General features: G+C 41.8%; 1 protein-coding gene across 1 annotated transcript; it reads left to right on the forward strand.

Moving 5' to 3' along the window:
• The first annotated feature begins 3,184 nt into the window (after positions 1–3,184).
• chsy3 (chondroitin sulfate synthase 3) lies at positions 3,185–13,953 on the forward strand. The gene is made up of 3 exons (XM_080047081.1): positions 3,185–4,316; positions 7,670–7,953; positions 8,577–13,953. The coding sequence occupies exons 1-3, from the start codon at positions 3,764–3,766 to the stop codon at positions 10,146–10,148; spliced, it is 2,409 nt and encodes an 802-aa protein (XP_079903207.1). The 5' UTR covers positions 3,185–3,763; the 3' UTR covers positions 10,149–13,953.
• Positions 13,954–16,533: the final 2,580 nt, after the last annotated feature.

Raw genomic sequence — 16,533 nt, forward strand, 5'->3', positions numbered from 1 at the left:
TATTTCAAGCAAGAATGGGAAATAATTTTGCTTTCAAATGTCAACAATGAATGTCTTCAGTTCCCAAACACTTACTCAGTGTTCTTAAAAGAAATGGTGATGTAAAACACTGGTGAACATGCCCCTGTCCCAACTTTTTGGAAACGTGTTGCAATTTTAAAATTGTATATTTGTGTATGTTTACAAAAACAATAAAGTTTATCGGTTACATATGATGTGTTTGTACTATTATATATTGAATACATGTCGAATTAGGAAGGATTAGGAAATGATCACTTCTGTTTTATTCACATCTTACATAATGTCCCTACTTTTTCGGAATTGGGGTTGTATCTCCCACCTTCACTTTTCCATTGTAATGCACAGCAATGTCATTGTGTATGTCCTGTAACTGCAGTTAGAAATGTTACTTGTTAATAACATTGTGTCCCAGATGTTCTGTAGCCCTTCCATAGAGAGTGAATGGCCAAACAGTCCAAAGGAGTCTTGCATATTGCACATTGTATATCAAGACCATCCTATCTTGCAGGTAGATACATAAAACAAGGTTTCTGTTAAGTTCTAAATCCAGAACCTGAGAGGATCTGTATTCTTTTTATCATATGCTAAGGATTTAAACGTTGCCCGCTATCGTATTCTCTGTGGATAATGCACAGTTGGTACTGGTACATAAAGATACAACTATATTAGAGATTATGTTGAATGCTGAGCTCCAGCATATTGTAATAAAGCTTTCTGACAATTACTTCATTTAGAAAAACTGAGCCCATTCATTTCTTAATGTCGAATAAAGCTCAGATCTGGATTTTTTTTTAAATTTTATTCAGTAGGTCTCACTAATTGCAACAAAAGCACATACTGTATATCATTAAGAGTTCCCCTTCAGTAAAGGGTCATAGCAGTAAAGGCAGTCAGACTTGTCAGAAGCCTGAACTCTTGGCCTGCAGAGTAGACCTGCTGACAGTAGCCTACCTTTGTATACTATCTATAAAGCCTACCCTACAACATTAGAAGTGGGGCTTCTGTTTAACAACACCTTGACCCTGCTGCCACCTGCTGGAGTAGCAGCTCTCCACAACTCATCAACAATGTTATATACTATCTATGATCAAAACATATGCACAGAGTGATGAGGAATTTAGAAAAAGAGTATTTCCTTTATGTGATTGGGGCTCAGAGGATATGGGTTTCTTGTGTTATTTTCTTTGACAATTCAGATGATTCTGCTCTAGGCTAAGGCTAAGGCCTGCCTTTTTTATTCTGGTGGGACACTGCAAAACCTGCCCCTAACGCAAAACCTGCCCCTAAAGCAAAACCTGCCCCTAACGCAAGACCTGCCCCTAATGCAAAACCTGCCCCTAATGCAAAACCTGCCCCTAACGCAAAACCTGCCCCTAATGCAAAACCTGCCCCTAAAGCAAAACCTGCCCCTAACGCAAAACCTGCCCCTAATGCAAAACCTGCCCCTAACGCAAAACCTGCCCCTAACGCAAAACCTGCCCCTAATGCAAAACCTGCCCCTAACGCAAAACCTGCCCCTAACGCAAAACCTGCCCCTAACGCAAAACCTGCCCCTAAAGCAAAACCTGCCCCTAATGCAAAACCTGCCCCTAATGCAAAACCTGCCCCTAATGCAAAACCTGCCCCAAAACCTGCCCCTAACGCAAAACCTGCCCCTAACGCAAAACCTGCCCCTAATGCAAAACCTGCCCCTAATGCAAAACCTGCCCCTAAAGCAAAACCTGCCCCTAATGCAAAACCTGCCCCTAATGCAAAACCTGCCCCTAATGCAAAACCTGCCCCTAATGCAAAACCTGCCCCTAACGCAAAACCTGCCCCTAATGCAAAACCTGCCCCTAACGCAAAACCTGCCCCTAACGCAAAACCTGCCCCTAAAGCAAAACCTGCCCCTAATGCAAAATCTGCCCCTAATGCAAAACCTGCCCCTAATGCAAAACCTGCCCCAAAACCTGCCCCTAACGCAAAACCTGCCCCTAACGCAAAACCTGCCCCTAATGCAAAACCTGCCCCTAATGCAAAACCTGCCCCTAAAGCAAAACCTGCCCCTAATGCAAAACCTGCCCCTAACGCAAAACCTGCCCCTAACGCAAAACCTGCCCCTAAAGCAAAACCTGCCCCTAATGCAAAATCTGCCCCTAATGCAAAACCTGCCCCTAATGCAAAACCTGCCCCAAAACCTGCCCCTAACGCAAAACCTGCCCCTAACGCAAAACCTGCCCCTAACGCAAAACCTGCCCCTAATGCAAAACCTGCCCCTAATGCAAAACCTGCCCCAAAACCTGCCCCTAACGCAAAACCTGCCCCTAACGCAAAACCTGCCCCTAATGCAAAACCTGCCCCTAATGCAAAACCTGCCCCTAACGCAAAACCTGCCCCTAATGCAAAACCTGCCCCTAACGCAAAACCTGCCCCTAACGCAAAACCTGCCCCTAATGCAAAACCTGCCCCTAATGCAAAACCTGCCCCTAATGCAAAACCTGCCCCTAACGCAAAACCTGCCCCTAATGCAAGACCTGCCCCTAACGCAAAACCTGCCCCTAACGCAAAACCTGCCCCTAATGCAAAACCTGCCCCTAACGCAAAACTTGCCCCTAATGCAAGACCTGCCCCTAACGCAAAAACTGCCCCTAACGCAAAACCTGCCCCTAACGCAAAACCTGCCCCTAATGCAAAACCTGCCCCTAACGCAAAACCTGCCCCTAAAGCAAAAACTGCCCCTAAAGCAAAACCTGCCCCTAACGCAAAAACGCCGCTTCAAATCTGTCGGGAAGCTTTTATTGTGTACTGAAGAGTCTCTGAAAACAAAAAGGCAAAATAAAAAGCACAGTTTTCCTGCTGCGAGATTCACTCGACTATTATTGGTGCATAGGATCTTGAAGACGCCTCAATAGGTGTTTTTTATTGTATTTTTTTACTTTTCTTTTCATTTATTGCTATGCTAAAATGAAGGAATTCAGTTCTTGAATATAGCCTAGTAGTCCTTGAAAAGTTAGGCTGCGCCTTTATTCTGAAAAATCCGCCAGGAAGTTCTCTTGTCCTTGATAACGGGCCACAGCCACAACAACACGATGACGTCATCTGGTAGAGATCTATCAAGTCAAGTTGGCAGGTAGAATAATAGGTCTGCTCCATATAGAATCAACCGTCTAAACGTCAGTGGTATGGCTGTGTGACGGTGAACAAGGAGTGGCTCACAGTAGGCTAACAGCGCAAAGAATATTCTGTTGGACCGACGTGGACAACACCTACGTGTCTGTGGTTATTACTGGACGGCTAGCAGCTAGTTCGTAGAAATGCAGAGTGGGAACGAGTCTAGTCGGTCCAGGGAGCGAGTAGGCATAGACTCAGACCGTAGAGATTAATAATAAAAAGCTAGTGACATTCGAAACCCACTGGACGGAGGTCGGCACGTGAAAAATTTAACGGTGCATTGAGTCAGAATGGAACTTAGCTCTGAAATATCTGGGTGCTTCCTCACTGGGTGCTGTGCACATTTGGGACAGGCGAACCTTGAGGATGGGGCGACCGATACGGAATGGGATAAGTGTATTTTTTCTTCATTAATTCTACTATGAGAGGAGCAAACTGTATTTTTGTATTTTTCCATGTCAGGTAAGACTTCTGATGATGTTGAATTTGAATGGCCATACACGTCAGCACCTCCAGAGACAACGGCAGCATTCATCCGTGCACACTCCATTCAGCACCTAGCTTAAACATCTGATTGGGACGCTCAACAGCAATGGCTCTGAAATCAAGGAGACCGTGGACCACCGTGATTTTCGGGGTCTTTCTCGGGTTCACCGCGTCCTCTTGGCTTATCGTACCGCAGGTTCTGGAAAGTAAAAGGAAGAAGTCTCCCGTGTGTTGGTTCCACAGTGAGTCCTCCGCCAGTAACCGTGCTGACAGCCCGGGGAACCCCGCGGCTCTCAGCCCGCCGCTCAGTGCGGAGGACAGCGGCTCATTCAGGAACAGTAGCGGAGAGACCAGGAGCCCCACTGGAACACCCAAACATTTCCTCTTTGTCGGCGTGATGACAGCCAAAAAATACCTGCAGTCTCGCGCCGTGGCTGCGTATAACACCTGGGCCAGTTCCATCCCTGGGAAGGTGGAGTTCTTCTCCAGCGAGGGCTCCGGCTCCCTGCACGCCCCCGTCCCGCTTGTCTCTCTGGGCGCTGTGGACGACTCGTACCCCCCACAGAAGAAATCCTTCATGATGCTTAAGTACATTCACGACCACTACCTGGACAAGTATGAGTGGTTCATGCGGGCGGATGATGACGTCTATATAAGAGGTGATTATTCTGTGTGTGTGTGTGTGTGTGTGTGTGTGTGTGTGTGTGTGTGTGTGTGTGTGTGTGTGTGTGTGTGTGTGTGTGTGTGTGTGTGTGTGTGTGTGTGTGTGTGTGTGTGTGTGTGTGTGTGTGTGTGTGTGTGTGTGTGTGTGTGTGTGTGTGTGTGTGTGTGTGTGTGTGTGTGTGTGTGTGTGTGTGTGTCAAACATTTATGAAAAATAGCGGACTACTTTGAATTAAAGTTCCACTGAAAAATCCTGGGTTAGGCTCTGAAAAATGTAGGCTACTGATTTCAAGTTTGAACAATCACCATTGTGCAAAATGCACTTTAAAATTCACGTTTTTCAACATTAATATGGAGTGACTAGATAAAAAACAACCCTCTCTCATTGTCTGCACCTCCACCTTTATGAAAACCAGTGTTAAAAAACCCCAGTCAGATTTCTCTAAGCCACTCCCCCTAATGACCCCCCTATTTTTTGTTTTTGGCATTTTATATTAAACATAACATTGCTGCTGGCTCTAATTTGAATCCTAGAGCTCCAGGGGCCAAATGTTAAAGGCTTCCAGCTTGGTTTTATGAAGTGCATTTTTTTTTATATTACTCTGAAAAAGTAGCCTCTAGAGGTTTAACTATGAAGTTGTTATACAGTGCTGCTTGAAAGCATGTGAACATCTTGAGCCTTGTCATGTTTGGGTTGGCTTTCACCTGAAAAATCAAAATTTGTGGCGCTTGTGGATATTTTTGAAGAAAGTCCACTTCTATGCAGATGTTTAGTCACTCTTAAAGCTCTTCATTTGTTGATGATCTGCCTCACGGTGGACCGATGGAGCTCAACCTTTTTTTAGATTAATTTATAGCTGTCCCCAGACAAATGTGCAACATCACAACTCTATTCCTGTGATCCTCTGAGATTTCCTTTCCTCTTGGCATGTCTGGTCTGTATGGCTTCCCTTTGGTGAGCCTAAACTGACCTGGTTTGATCTCTGTTTTATCTGGTGCCGCCCAATTTCTTCCCTAAAGATCTCTCAATACACTGGTCCATTTCATCACTTAATTTGTCCCACCTGATTGTGTTTACCTGCTCGAATTAAGCAATACAGCTCAGGGTTCTCTTACTTTTGCACGTACAAAAGTTGTCAAATGATTTGCTTTATTAGTCTTTTGACTACACAATTGATTTCCGTATTTTTATTTTTTTATTATTGATAAACATACACCTGTTATTTAATATGAAAAATACAGCTATTGATAAAAATGAATTAATAATGGTTAAACTAAATACAATTCCAAAAGGCTCAAGAGATTCACATAATTTCAAGCAGCACTGTATACAGATGAAACTCGAAAAATTAGAATATTGTGCAAAAGTTCATTTATTTCAGTAATTCAACTTAAAAGGTGAAACTAATATATTATATAGACTCATTACATGCAAAGTGAGATATGTGAAGCCTTTATTTGTTATAATTGTGATTATTATGGCTTACAGCTTATGAAAACCCCAAATTCAAAATCTCAGAATATTAGAATATTACATAAAATCAATAAAAAAAGCATTTTAAATACAGAAATGTCGGCCCTCTAGAAAGTATAATCATCCATATGTACTAAGTACTTGGTTTGGGCACCTGTTGCATGAATTCTTGCCTCAATGCGGCGTGGCATGGATGCTATCAGTCTGTGGCACTGCTGAGGTGTTATGGAAGCCCAGGTTGCTTTGATAGTGGCCTTCAGCTCCTCTGTATTGTTGGGTCTGGTGTGTATCATCTTCCTCTTGACAATAGTCCATAGTTTCTCTATGGAGTTCAGGTCAGGAGAGTTGTCTGGCCATTCATGCACAGTAATACCATAGTCAGTCAACCAGTTACCAGTGGTTTATGGTACTGTGGGCAGGTGCCAAGTCAAGCTGGAAATGGAAATTGTCATCACCATAAAGCTTGTCAACAGACAGAAGCATGAAGTGCTCTAAAATCTTCTGGTAGATGGCTGTGGTGACTTTGGACTTGATAACACAGTGGACCAACAGCAGCAGATGACATGATACCTCAAATCATCACTGATCCAAATTAAATGTTGCATTTCATTTGGAAATCAAGGTCCCACAGTCTAGAGGAAGAGTGGAGGGGCATAAAATCCAAGGGGCTTGAAGACCACTGTCAAGTTTCAACAGTCAGTGATGATTTGAGGCACCATGTCATCTGATGGTGTTGGTCCACTGTGTTATCAAGTCCAAAGTCACCACAGCTGTCTACCAGGAGATTTTAGAGCACTTCATGATTCTGTTTGTTGACAAGCTTTATGGAGATGCTGAATTACTTTTTCCAGCAAGACTTGACACCTGTCCACTGTGCCAAAACCACAAGAAACTGGTTGACTGACCATGGTATTACTGTGTTGATTGGCCAGACAACTCTCCTGACCTGAACCCAATAGAGAAACTATGGAGTATTGTCAAGAGGAAGATGAGACACACCAGACCCAACAATACAGAGGAGCTTAAGGCCACTATCAAACCAACCTGGGCTTCCATAACACCTCAGCAGTGCCACAGGCTGATAGCATCCATGCCACGCTGCATTTAGGCAATAATTCGTGCAAAAGGGGCCCAAACCAAGTACTTAGTACATATGCATGATTATACTTTCTAGAGGGTTGACATTTCTGTATTTAAAATCCTTTTTTTATTGATTTTATGTAATATTCTAATTTTCTGAGATTTTGAATTTGGGTTTTTTATAAACTGTAAGCCACAATAATCACAATTATAACAAATAAAGGCTTCACATATCTCACTTTGCATGTAATGAGTCTGTATAAGATATTATTTTCACCTTTAAAGTTGAATTACTGAAATAAATGAACTTTTGCACGATATTCTAATTTTTCGAGTTTCACCTGTAATAGTGTTGCTAAAGTTTTGACCTCCTCATCCTATTTCCCTTCCCTGTGGTCACTTGTACTGAGGTACATTACCATTACCTTTAGAAGCATGCCTGTTCACTGGTCTGCCTACAGAGAAAAGTCTTTGTTTGTTAAGTTATTACGATGAGAATAAAGATGGACTTCATTACATGTTTATTTCTCATTATATGATGATGATGTATGGCTACTGTTTCAGTTTGGTTTTAGGAAGGAAACAATTTGTTTGGCTGATTGGTAAAGCCTGGGACAGAATACAACATTCTCTACTTTATTTCATCGATGCCAACATTACACGCTGATGGATTTGATGAGTTTGTTTTTTATACAATAAATACAAAAGATGTAGAAGGACAAACCTCAAAGCTTTCCTAGCTTCCCCAACGAAAGAGTCGTCTAATTTCTCCCACTATCTTTCCCCTGTGCTATAGGTGAGAAGCTGGAGCTGTTCTTGCGCTCACTGAACAGCAGTAAGCCCCTGTACCTGGGCCAGACTGGGCTGGGTATGGCTGAGGAGCTGGGCAGACTGGCCCTGGAGCCTGGGGAGAACTTCTGCATGGGAGGCCCAGGGATGATCTTCAGCAGGGAGGCTCTGCGCAGGATGGTCCCTCACATCAGCACCTGTCTGAGGGAGATGTACACCACACATGAAGACGTGGAGGTGGGCCGCTGTGTCCGGCGCTTTGCAGGGACACAGTGTGTGTGGTCTTATGAGGTATGGATGGCTTTCTGTGGAATATGATGGAGCCTGTATTCAGTGACAGCCAGGGGATTTGATCAGTTCTGTGGGAAATGCATTATTAGTAATACATTATAATGGTAAACTTCAATAACATTTTATCAAAAGAAGGTTTTTTGCACAAATGTAGTTTATAGACTTCTATCATCTCTTGGCAGGAGGGTCAAAAAGTGTGGTTTTAATGGAAGTCGATGGGCAAAAATGGTCCCAAGGAGGCTATGAAGGTTAATAGAGTACATGAGCTGAGGTTGAAATCCCTAAATTGTCAGAAAACATTAGCCTTTGCCAACTATGATGCCATATGCATGAACACAGCCTCAACAGTTGTAAAATGAATAGCCCAAAGGACCAAAAAATGGTCCCGGGAGGCACAGAAGGTTAATATATTCACAAATGACTTTTACATTGAACTGTTGTGTAAAACTTCAAAGTAGTGAAAAGGGCTGCCTGTCTAAATGCTTTAGTCATGCACTTATTGCACATTGGCACACAGTGTAGAATAATAATGGAGTGTTTCCAGCCTCTGTAGTGGAGGCGAAACTCTTTGAAGTAACATCTGAGCTGGGTTTACCTTAATTCCACAGTGTTTTGTTCCACAGATGCAGCAGCTCTTCTATGAGAACTATGACCACAACAAGAAAGGTTTCATTGAAGAACTTCACAGTAGCAAGATCCACAATGCCGTCACCCTCCACCCTAACAAACAGCCTGCCTACCAGTACCGCCTGCACAGCTTCATGCTGAGCAGGGACATGTCACAGCTCCGTTATGGTTCCATCCTGCTGCACCGTGAGAGCCTGCTCATGAGTCAGCTCAGTGAGACACAGGTCCTGTGGGAGGACCAGCAGCTGGGCTCACCACCTAGCTACAAGCTCTATCAGCCCAACCAGAGAAAGGATGTCATTGGCTGGGATTTCCTGACCGGACGCCATATTTATTCTGCTGTTGAGAACAAGATGGCTCGGCAAAGCCTCGGGAACTCCTTTAGGAATGCTCTGGAAGACATTATAACGCAAGTCATGGAAATGATTAATGAGAATTCAAAAACACGTGGCCGGGTCATTGACTTTAAAGAGATTCAGTATGGCTACTACAGGGTGGATCCCATGCATGGCGCAGAATACATTTTGGACCTACTGCTTCTGTACAAGAAACACAAGGGACGCAAGATAACAGTGCCTGTGAGGCGGCACGCTTATCTCCAGCAGTCCTTCAGCCGGCCCTTCTTCACCGAGACAGAACAGTTAGATGTGAGTGAACTGGTGGCTGCCATCAACTCTGAGTCCCAGTCCCTATCTTTCCTGTCCAACTCTCTCAAGTTCCTCTCACCTTTCCAGGTCTATGAATCAGCCGTGGAAACATGGGAGCAAAACCAGAGAAAGGTCAACATCCTCGTCCCATTGTCCGGTCGCTACAACACCTTTGTGCGCTTTATGGAGAACTTTGAAAAAGTGTGTTTAATCCCCAAGCAAAATGTCAAGCTCTCCGTCATTCTTGTGGACAATGAGAGCAACGAGAGCAGAGGAAAACACATGCAGTTAATCAAAGACTACTACTTGAAGTATCCTAAAGCCGACCTGTCTGTTATCCCTATGACGGGGAACTTTTCCCGTGGGCTGGCCCTGGAGCTGGGCTCCTCACAGCTCCATAATAACAGTCTACTCTTCTTCTGTGACGTTGATCTGATCTTTAATGCAGATGCCTTACAACGCTGCAGAGACAATGCTGTACAAGGGACACAGGTCTATTTCCCTGTGGTCTTCAGTCAGTACAACCCCAAGATAGTGTATTCAGAGAAGGCCCCAAGAGAAAACAAGTTTGTGCTCACTAAGAAAAGTGGTTTCTGGCGAGATTATGGCTTCGGAGTCACCTGTGTTTTCAAGAGTGATTTACTCAAAGCTGGAGGTTTTGACACCTCCATCTTAGGCTGGGGATTGGAAGATGTAGACCTGTTCACCAAAGTCATTCATTCTGGTTTGAAAGTGTTTCGCAGTCAAGAGCCAGGAATTATTCACATGTATCACCCTGTCCAATGCAACACAAGTCTGGAACAGAAGCAACACAAAATGTGCCTCGGGTCAAGAGCTAGTACATTTGCATCCACCATGCAGTTAGCAGAGCTGTGGCTGGAGAAACACATAGAGGTAGGCTATAACAGAACTTCATCCTGACTTTCTGTCCTTCATGCCAGTTAACCTCAGGTCTGACAATTCAAATGTAGACAAGATAGACTGTTTATGTGTTGAAATGTGACTGAATCAAACATGTTAGAAGACTGGAACATTTTATTTAATAAAAACAAAGCCCCGACCACAGCGAGTTCTACCAGCATCCAATGCGGAAGTGACAAAAAATGCAGTTCACCGAGTGGCCACTAAGGGCAGGTTCCAAACAGAGCGATTTCTCATTGTGCTCCTATGTTAAATATGCCGTTTTCACAGCATTATTAAATTTAGGCCTGGTACAAAAAACCCTTTCTAGTCTGTATGTTTAGGTCATATCTCCATGACAACACTGAGGGGGGTGACATGTTTTTCTAGCAGCCTAGTTTTTATTCTATTGGAGGTTAAAATGTATGAATAATTAGGGGCGTGGCCTCTTGAGTGACAGCTAGCCGCCCGTTGGCCCTCACTTCTTCTGGAGGTATACGTCAGCTAGATGGGCGTATCTCCATCCCCCATCAATGCCATTTTTCATAGGCCAGGACGATTGGATGCAGTTGGAATAACTGAGGTCAGCCCGGATGCTAAATCCATTTAATATAGGGGAGAACGGGGTAATTTGTCACATTGGTAGGTTGTCACAATCGTTATATCGGAACCAGAAGGTGCTGTCTGTTAAATTTTGGTATGTAAATATCCACAACTGGGATCAGAGGTCACCTACATAGTCTTCCTTGGAGTTAGACTGCTGCATTTGAGGTGAGAGGACTGTTAGTGTTTTTCATGTCAAATTGAAAATATTTAGCTCCTCAGTATTTTTCTTCTAGGCTTTTACACAATGGGTTTATAACAAAACACTTGTTACCCTAAAAAAGTGTGAAGGGTAAGCTATAGTTTAGATTGTTTTTAGCGAGCTAATTAGTTGTCAGATGGTTTTTGGCCTTGATGCTAGCAATAAATTCCAGTTGGGGTTGGTCGTCACATTTTTTGGGGGGTTGGTTGTCACATGTTATCCAAAGGGTGCAGCCAGGAAAGGAACCCAATAACAAAATAAATTGTCAAGCTGTATCCTCACTGACACCCCAGAGAAGGAGAGAATTGAGCAGGAAAGGCAGCTAGCATGCAAAAGAGAAAAAGGGCAACAAAATCAAAACGACCCAGTGCATCCCAAACTAGACCAGTTGCCAAGGCTACTGCACCCAGTGCACTCCACCCCAGCTGGGGAAGAAGAAACAGGAGGAGGAATCTTCATCAGAAGAGGATAGTTTGTGTTTGGAATGTATGGAAGCGTTCTCCAGCACCCGTAAGGGAGAAGTGTTGTATGTGCAACCAGTGGGCACACAATCTCTGCTTAGTTAGAGTGAGCAGACCCTACATTTGCCATCACTGTAACTCAGACAGTGAATGTGTGTATCCTAGTTGAGTAGGCTATTATTGTTAGACCTATTTGTTTTGTTCTTTATGTTGTTACATACAGTAGGTTGGTCTTAATATGGATTTCCTTTTTGTTAATTCCTTGCTCATTTTGTGTTAAGATGCATAAAGTTATGCAGGCCTACTTTTCAACTTGACAATGAAATTAAACTTTCAAATGTAGTTCTGCTTTCTTGCCTTATTTTTAAGATTTTTCCTATAAAGATAATATTGTGACAAATAACCCCATAGTGTGTGACAACCGACCCCTTGATGGGGTTGGTTGTCACAATGTGTTAGAGTGTCTTTGATGGTAAATTTCTTCTTTATTACAATAAGTTAGAATAAGTGAAATTGAAATTGAAATGCTTTAATGATCCTTTGCAGGAAATTACAGTGTCACATAAACAGCGTCTGGACAGACATAACAACACACATTCCCTCATAGCTAAAATACTTAAAAGATAAAAAACAATAAATACAATAATAAATACTAAAAAGTGCAAGTTATATTTGTGCATTATAAAATCGAATGGCAGCTGGTATGCAGGACTTCCTGTATCGCTCTGTTTTGCACATTGGTGCAATTAGTCTCTGACTGAAGGTACTGCTCTTGATGACCTTCAGGGCGTGGAGTGGGTGAGTGGGGTTGGTCATCATTGAACCCAGTTTGTTCAGGATTCTGGCCTCTGCCACCTGCTGGACTTTGAGCTGCTCAGCCCCGACCACTGAGCTGGCCTTCCTTATCAGCTTGTCCAGCCTGTTTTTGTCCGCTTTGCGGGCACCTTCTCCCCAGCAAGCCACAGCAAAAAACAGAGCACTGGCCACAACTGAGTGGTAGACAGTGCACAATAGGGGTTGGCAGATGTTGAATGACCTTAGTCTCCTCAAGAAGTAGAGTCGACTTTGTCCCTTCTTGTACACTGCCTCCATGAGGGGTTCACATTTCAAGCCAACACCTTAAGCTTCAATTTAATGTAGGAATGACTATTGAAAGATGTTTAGGTGATGAGCAATTCTCACTAGAGTAAAAAGTGTGCCTACTTACCCCGGTCTCCCCTACTATCTATGATTAAAAACACACAATGTCAAATTAATACAATGGCTAGTGATACGACGATACTGTTGTCAGCTCTCGGGCTTCTTCCGGGCTTTACTGATTTGCTATTCAAGGGCCAGCCCTCCACCAATCAGATTGGTCAGACTGAAAGACTGGACGACGCTGATTACACATGTTGAATTGGCTGAAAAGAATGCCAACGACATCTACGACGGTCGACGTCACCGAACACACCAAACAGACTCATGTCCCCGCCCCCTCCAGACTCTCCGACGACCGATTTTCAACCCGGTGTGTCTTTAGACGATCTCTTAAAAAAATGTAGCTTCAGTCAAGACAGCAGTTGCATTGTGGTTGGCTGGCTGATGATGTAGCATGTCATGTCTGCCCTTGATACCTAGTGCGAAGTTGTGTGTCATTCAGTTGTAAAGTTACTCCAAAAGACATGGTTGAGCTGAGCAAAGAACGTTTAGAAGCCATTACTTCATGGCTTCTCCTGGACTGTATTTCATTGTTCTTATATTATCTTTTTCTTACTGCCTTAGCAGTTATGACATGTACACTTCTGCCTCAGAGCCACATCTTACAGCCCAATGCATTGCAGCCATTTGCTTTAACTAATATGGTGCTCACTGCCTACTGTGAAAAGGAATCATCTGGTTAATTGTGGTAGGCCTACAACTGCTTTGAATTAGCCTGGTTCCTGTTGAAGGATATTGCTGTCACCACAACAAAGGTTTCCTTGATTTACTGTACCAAAGTAGCAGTCAAAGTAGTTGGAAAAGGAAACGTTCCTTCTTTTAACATTTATCACAATGAGAAAGTGAGCAGATACTTTTGTCCCGAGTGCTGCATCTGGTTTCATATACATCCTCATTGCTGCACACTCGTCTATGTTTTCAGCAATAGAAAAGATCAATAATGAAGTGAAATGAAATGGCAGTAATCGTTGTGTTTTCTTCAAGTGACCGTTGGTGATAAAAGCTCAGTTCTATGGGTTAATATTTGAGTTATTGAGTTTTTGCAACATTCACTTGTAAAGATTCAGATCACCTGAAGATTTTATGTTACAGTTTTATTATGAATACAAAGAAGTTAAAGCTCCACAGTGAGTGACACATGATCAACCTCCATCTATACCAACTGTTGTGTTACATTCCTATGGAAGCATATTGAAGAAAACGTTAGAGATGTCTTTAGAGATGTGTTTATCGCCTTTATCTGGTGATTATGACATGGCTATCATTATGTTAATAGCCAGATTATAAATTCCCTTACAGTCATGAGACAGTAAGTCATAATAACAAAATGTGTTTTCCTTTGTTGAATACAATGCACTTCTGTACATTTCACTGTGAATGATCTTTTGCATAGTGTTTTGTTTCCGCTAGCAATCACAACTGATTATTTATAATAAATGTTTAAATACAGATCTTTGGTTGTGTGTTGGTGCTTTTGTCAGCTGCCTTTGCTTCCACCAAGCCCTTCAAAGTTGATTGAAGCATCTGAATCAATGTATACCTCTGTATTGAAAAGCCACAAATCATTTATGAACAAACAATGCAAACAACAGTAAGATCAACAATTTTCACAGTAGGCTGAACATAATACAGAACCATAAAAAAAGCATACTGAAATGGACTATCATCATTTTGTAGTAGATGTGGCTTCACTATTGCACATCCATCAAATGTGATGCATTGTATTGTTGACACTTCCAACATAGCATTCCAAACAGGAATATTTCCTAACAAAATGAAAAAATCAAAGATCATAAAAATGGGGACATGCACTCCTTTTCAAACTACAGACCAATCTCTCAGTTTTCAAAAATATTAGAATAACTTTTTGCTCTAATTCGGACCACTTCAACATAAACATTACATAACAGTCGCACACTATCATATCTCCACTTACTAGAGGGGAATACTACGACCAGACAGATTGAAGAGAATCTGACTACTTCAACTACTTAAATATTATTTCTTCAAGATGGGAAATACATTTTTTTTTTAAATATTATTGGGTATGTGAACTGAATCCAAATAAGGAAGACATCTGTGTGAGGGGCAGTGAGGAGTGAACCTGCACCACTCATTCATGGCTGGTAGGTTTGGCCATAACAGACTAAGAATAAAAAAACAGATTTAGTCTCAATTCTAAAATAAGGCCATACTATTAAAGTTGTATATTCATTAAAGAGTAGCTGTCACTTATCATTGTTATATTAAACAAGGTATTTATTGATTACATACACCTATCTGTCTATTTCTCGATAGTCCATTTATTGCTATAGAATTAAGTATAATTTAACAGAATCATATATAAAATCTGAAAATATCTAATAAGTGTCTTTACAAAAAGAATAATGATAATGTGCTGGATTTTTGGTTTCATGTAGGGACTATGTATATGACACGTTTGAGAAAGAAGGTGTTTTAATGAGGCTGCATTTAATGGGAGTAGGAGGAAATCAATCATGGATTTTCTGAATGTTAGAAGTATCCATTTTAAATTAGCATATATATATACATTTATTTAATACATTTCCAGTATAAATATGGTGGAAAGTGTTACTCTTCAAGGCAGTGTGCAAAAACAGCATGAAATTCATAAAAAAAAGTTCCCAAAACCAGGACAAAGCGCATCAACAACGTAAACACAAAATATCCAGCTCCAGAAAAAATTAAGAGACCAGTCTGGATTTTTCTTAATTCTTCATCTACATTACTTATTGAAAATGCTCTTAATGACAAATAATGTATTGGAATTTGGTAGAAATATTGTCAGTAGTTTATATTATAAAACCAAAATGTTCATTCTACTCAAACATATGCCCATAGATAGTAAAACGACACTGAACATTTGGAGTGGTCTTTTAATTATTTCCAGAGCTGTAGTAAGACAACAAGAAATGCATTATTAAAAGAAAGTTCTTAAGTAAAAAGGCCTTCTGATAAAAGTGGGGGTTTAACTGGCTTGGTGTGCTTATGTGGAAAGTGGGGAGACTTGGAGGCTGTGCTGTAGTCAGCTACTGGCCAAGCCTCAAGCCTAGCCCTAACCCTAGTCTAGCTCCAGGGCAAAACCTCTAGAATAACGCTAGTTATCCTACGCGCCGTAGTTCCTATGAGCAGGGCCCCACTTTCACTAGCTGAAGAAAGCTTTTTTTGGGAGCAGATTGTCCGGTCTGTGTACAATCGACACAAGGATAGACCATGGACTTTTAAACTGTGTATATGGACCTAAATTAGAAAACAATATAATAATTTTAAAAATTGTTATTACTCTTAACAATGAATTATGTAGACAATAACAGTATACATAAACAGTAGGCTAGTAGGCTACAAATATACAATAAGTAGGTAAAAAGGATAAAGCGTAATTAAGACAATTATAAAACAAGTAGCCTAAACAAAGAAATTAAATTAAAATAAAATGAAATAATGAAAGTGAAAATTAAAGTTGGAGCACAATAGCAGAGCAGAGGATATGCTATTGTCTTAATATAAAGTTCAATTTATTTTGTAAAGGCTTGGAAATTGGATATAGCCTAGGCCTACAACTTCAGCAAATTTACATCTGAATATAAAACTTTAATAGTGTATTGGACGGTGGACCTCATAATACAATAGTCCAGTCCGGGGCCACGTAGTCTTTGGGGCGTGAGAAACGAGTAAGCCCTGACAGCAGCAGTCAGATACTGCGGTCAAGCCAGCCGACCCATCGAAATCGACAGTCAAGCCAGCCGACCCAAGTTTTTGCTGTGCCTGTTTGTACTAGCCATTACGGTTATAGCGCCACATAACTAGTTTCAAAATAAAAGCATAGTTTCCAAATAAATGCCTTTGTCTGGTACATACCAGAAGACAGTAAATAAAAGCAAATACTATCAAAGGAAATGTACGGACGTTGTGATATGTA

This window comes from Ammodytes marinus, assembly GCF_949987685.1.
Source record: "Ammodytes marinus genome assembly, chromosome: 18".
In the NCBI taxonomy this organism is placed as follows: domain Eukaryota; kingdom Metazoa; phylum Chordata; class Actinopteri; order Uranoscopiformes; family Ammodytidae; genus Ammodytes; species Ammodytes marinus.

What these genes read in the sequence shown, in the direction of transcription:
- chsy3 (XM_080047081.1), top strand. Translation starts at nt 3,764, where the DNA reads ATGGCTCTGAAATCAAGGAGACCGTGGACCACCGTGATTTTCGGGGTC. An exon ending in TGATGACGTCTATATAAGAG is followed by an intron (nt 4,317 to 7,669) that starts GTGATTATTCTG and finishes CCTGTGCTATAG; the next exon opens with GTGAGAAGCTGGAGCTGTTC. An exon ending in AGTGTGTGTGGTCTTATGAG is followed by an intron (nt 7,954 to 8,576) that starts GTATGGATGGCT and finishes TTTGTTCCACAG; the next exon opens with ATGCAGCAGCTCTTCTATGA.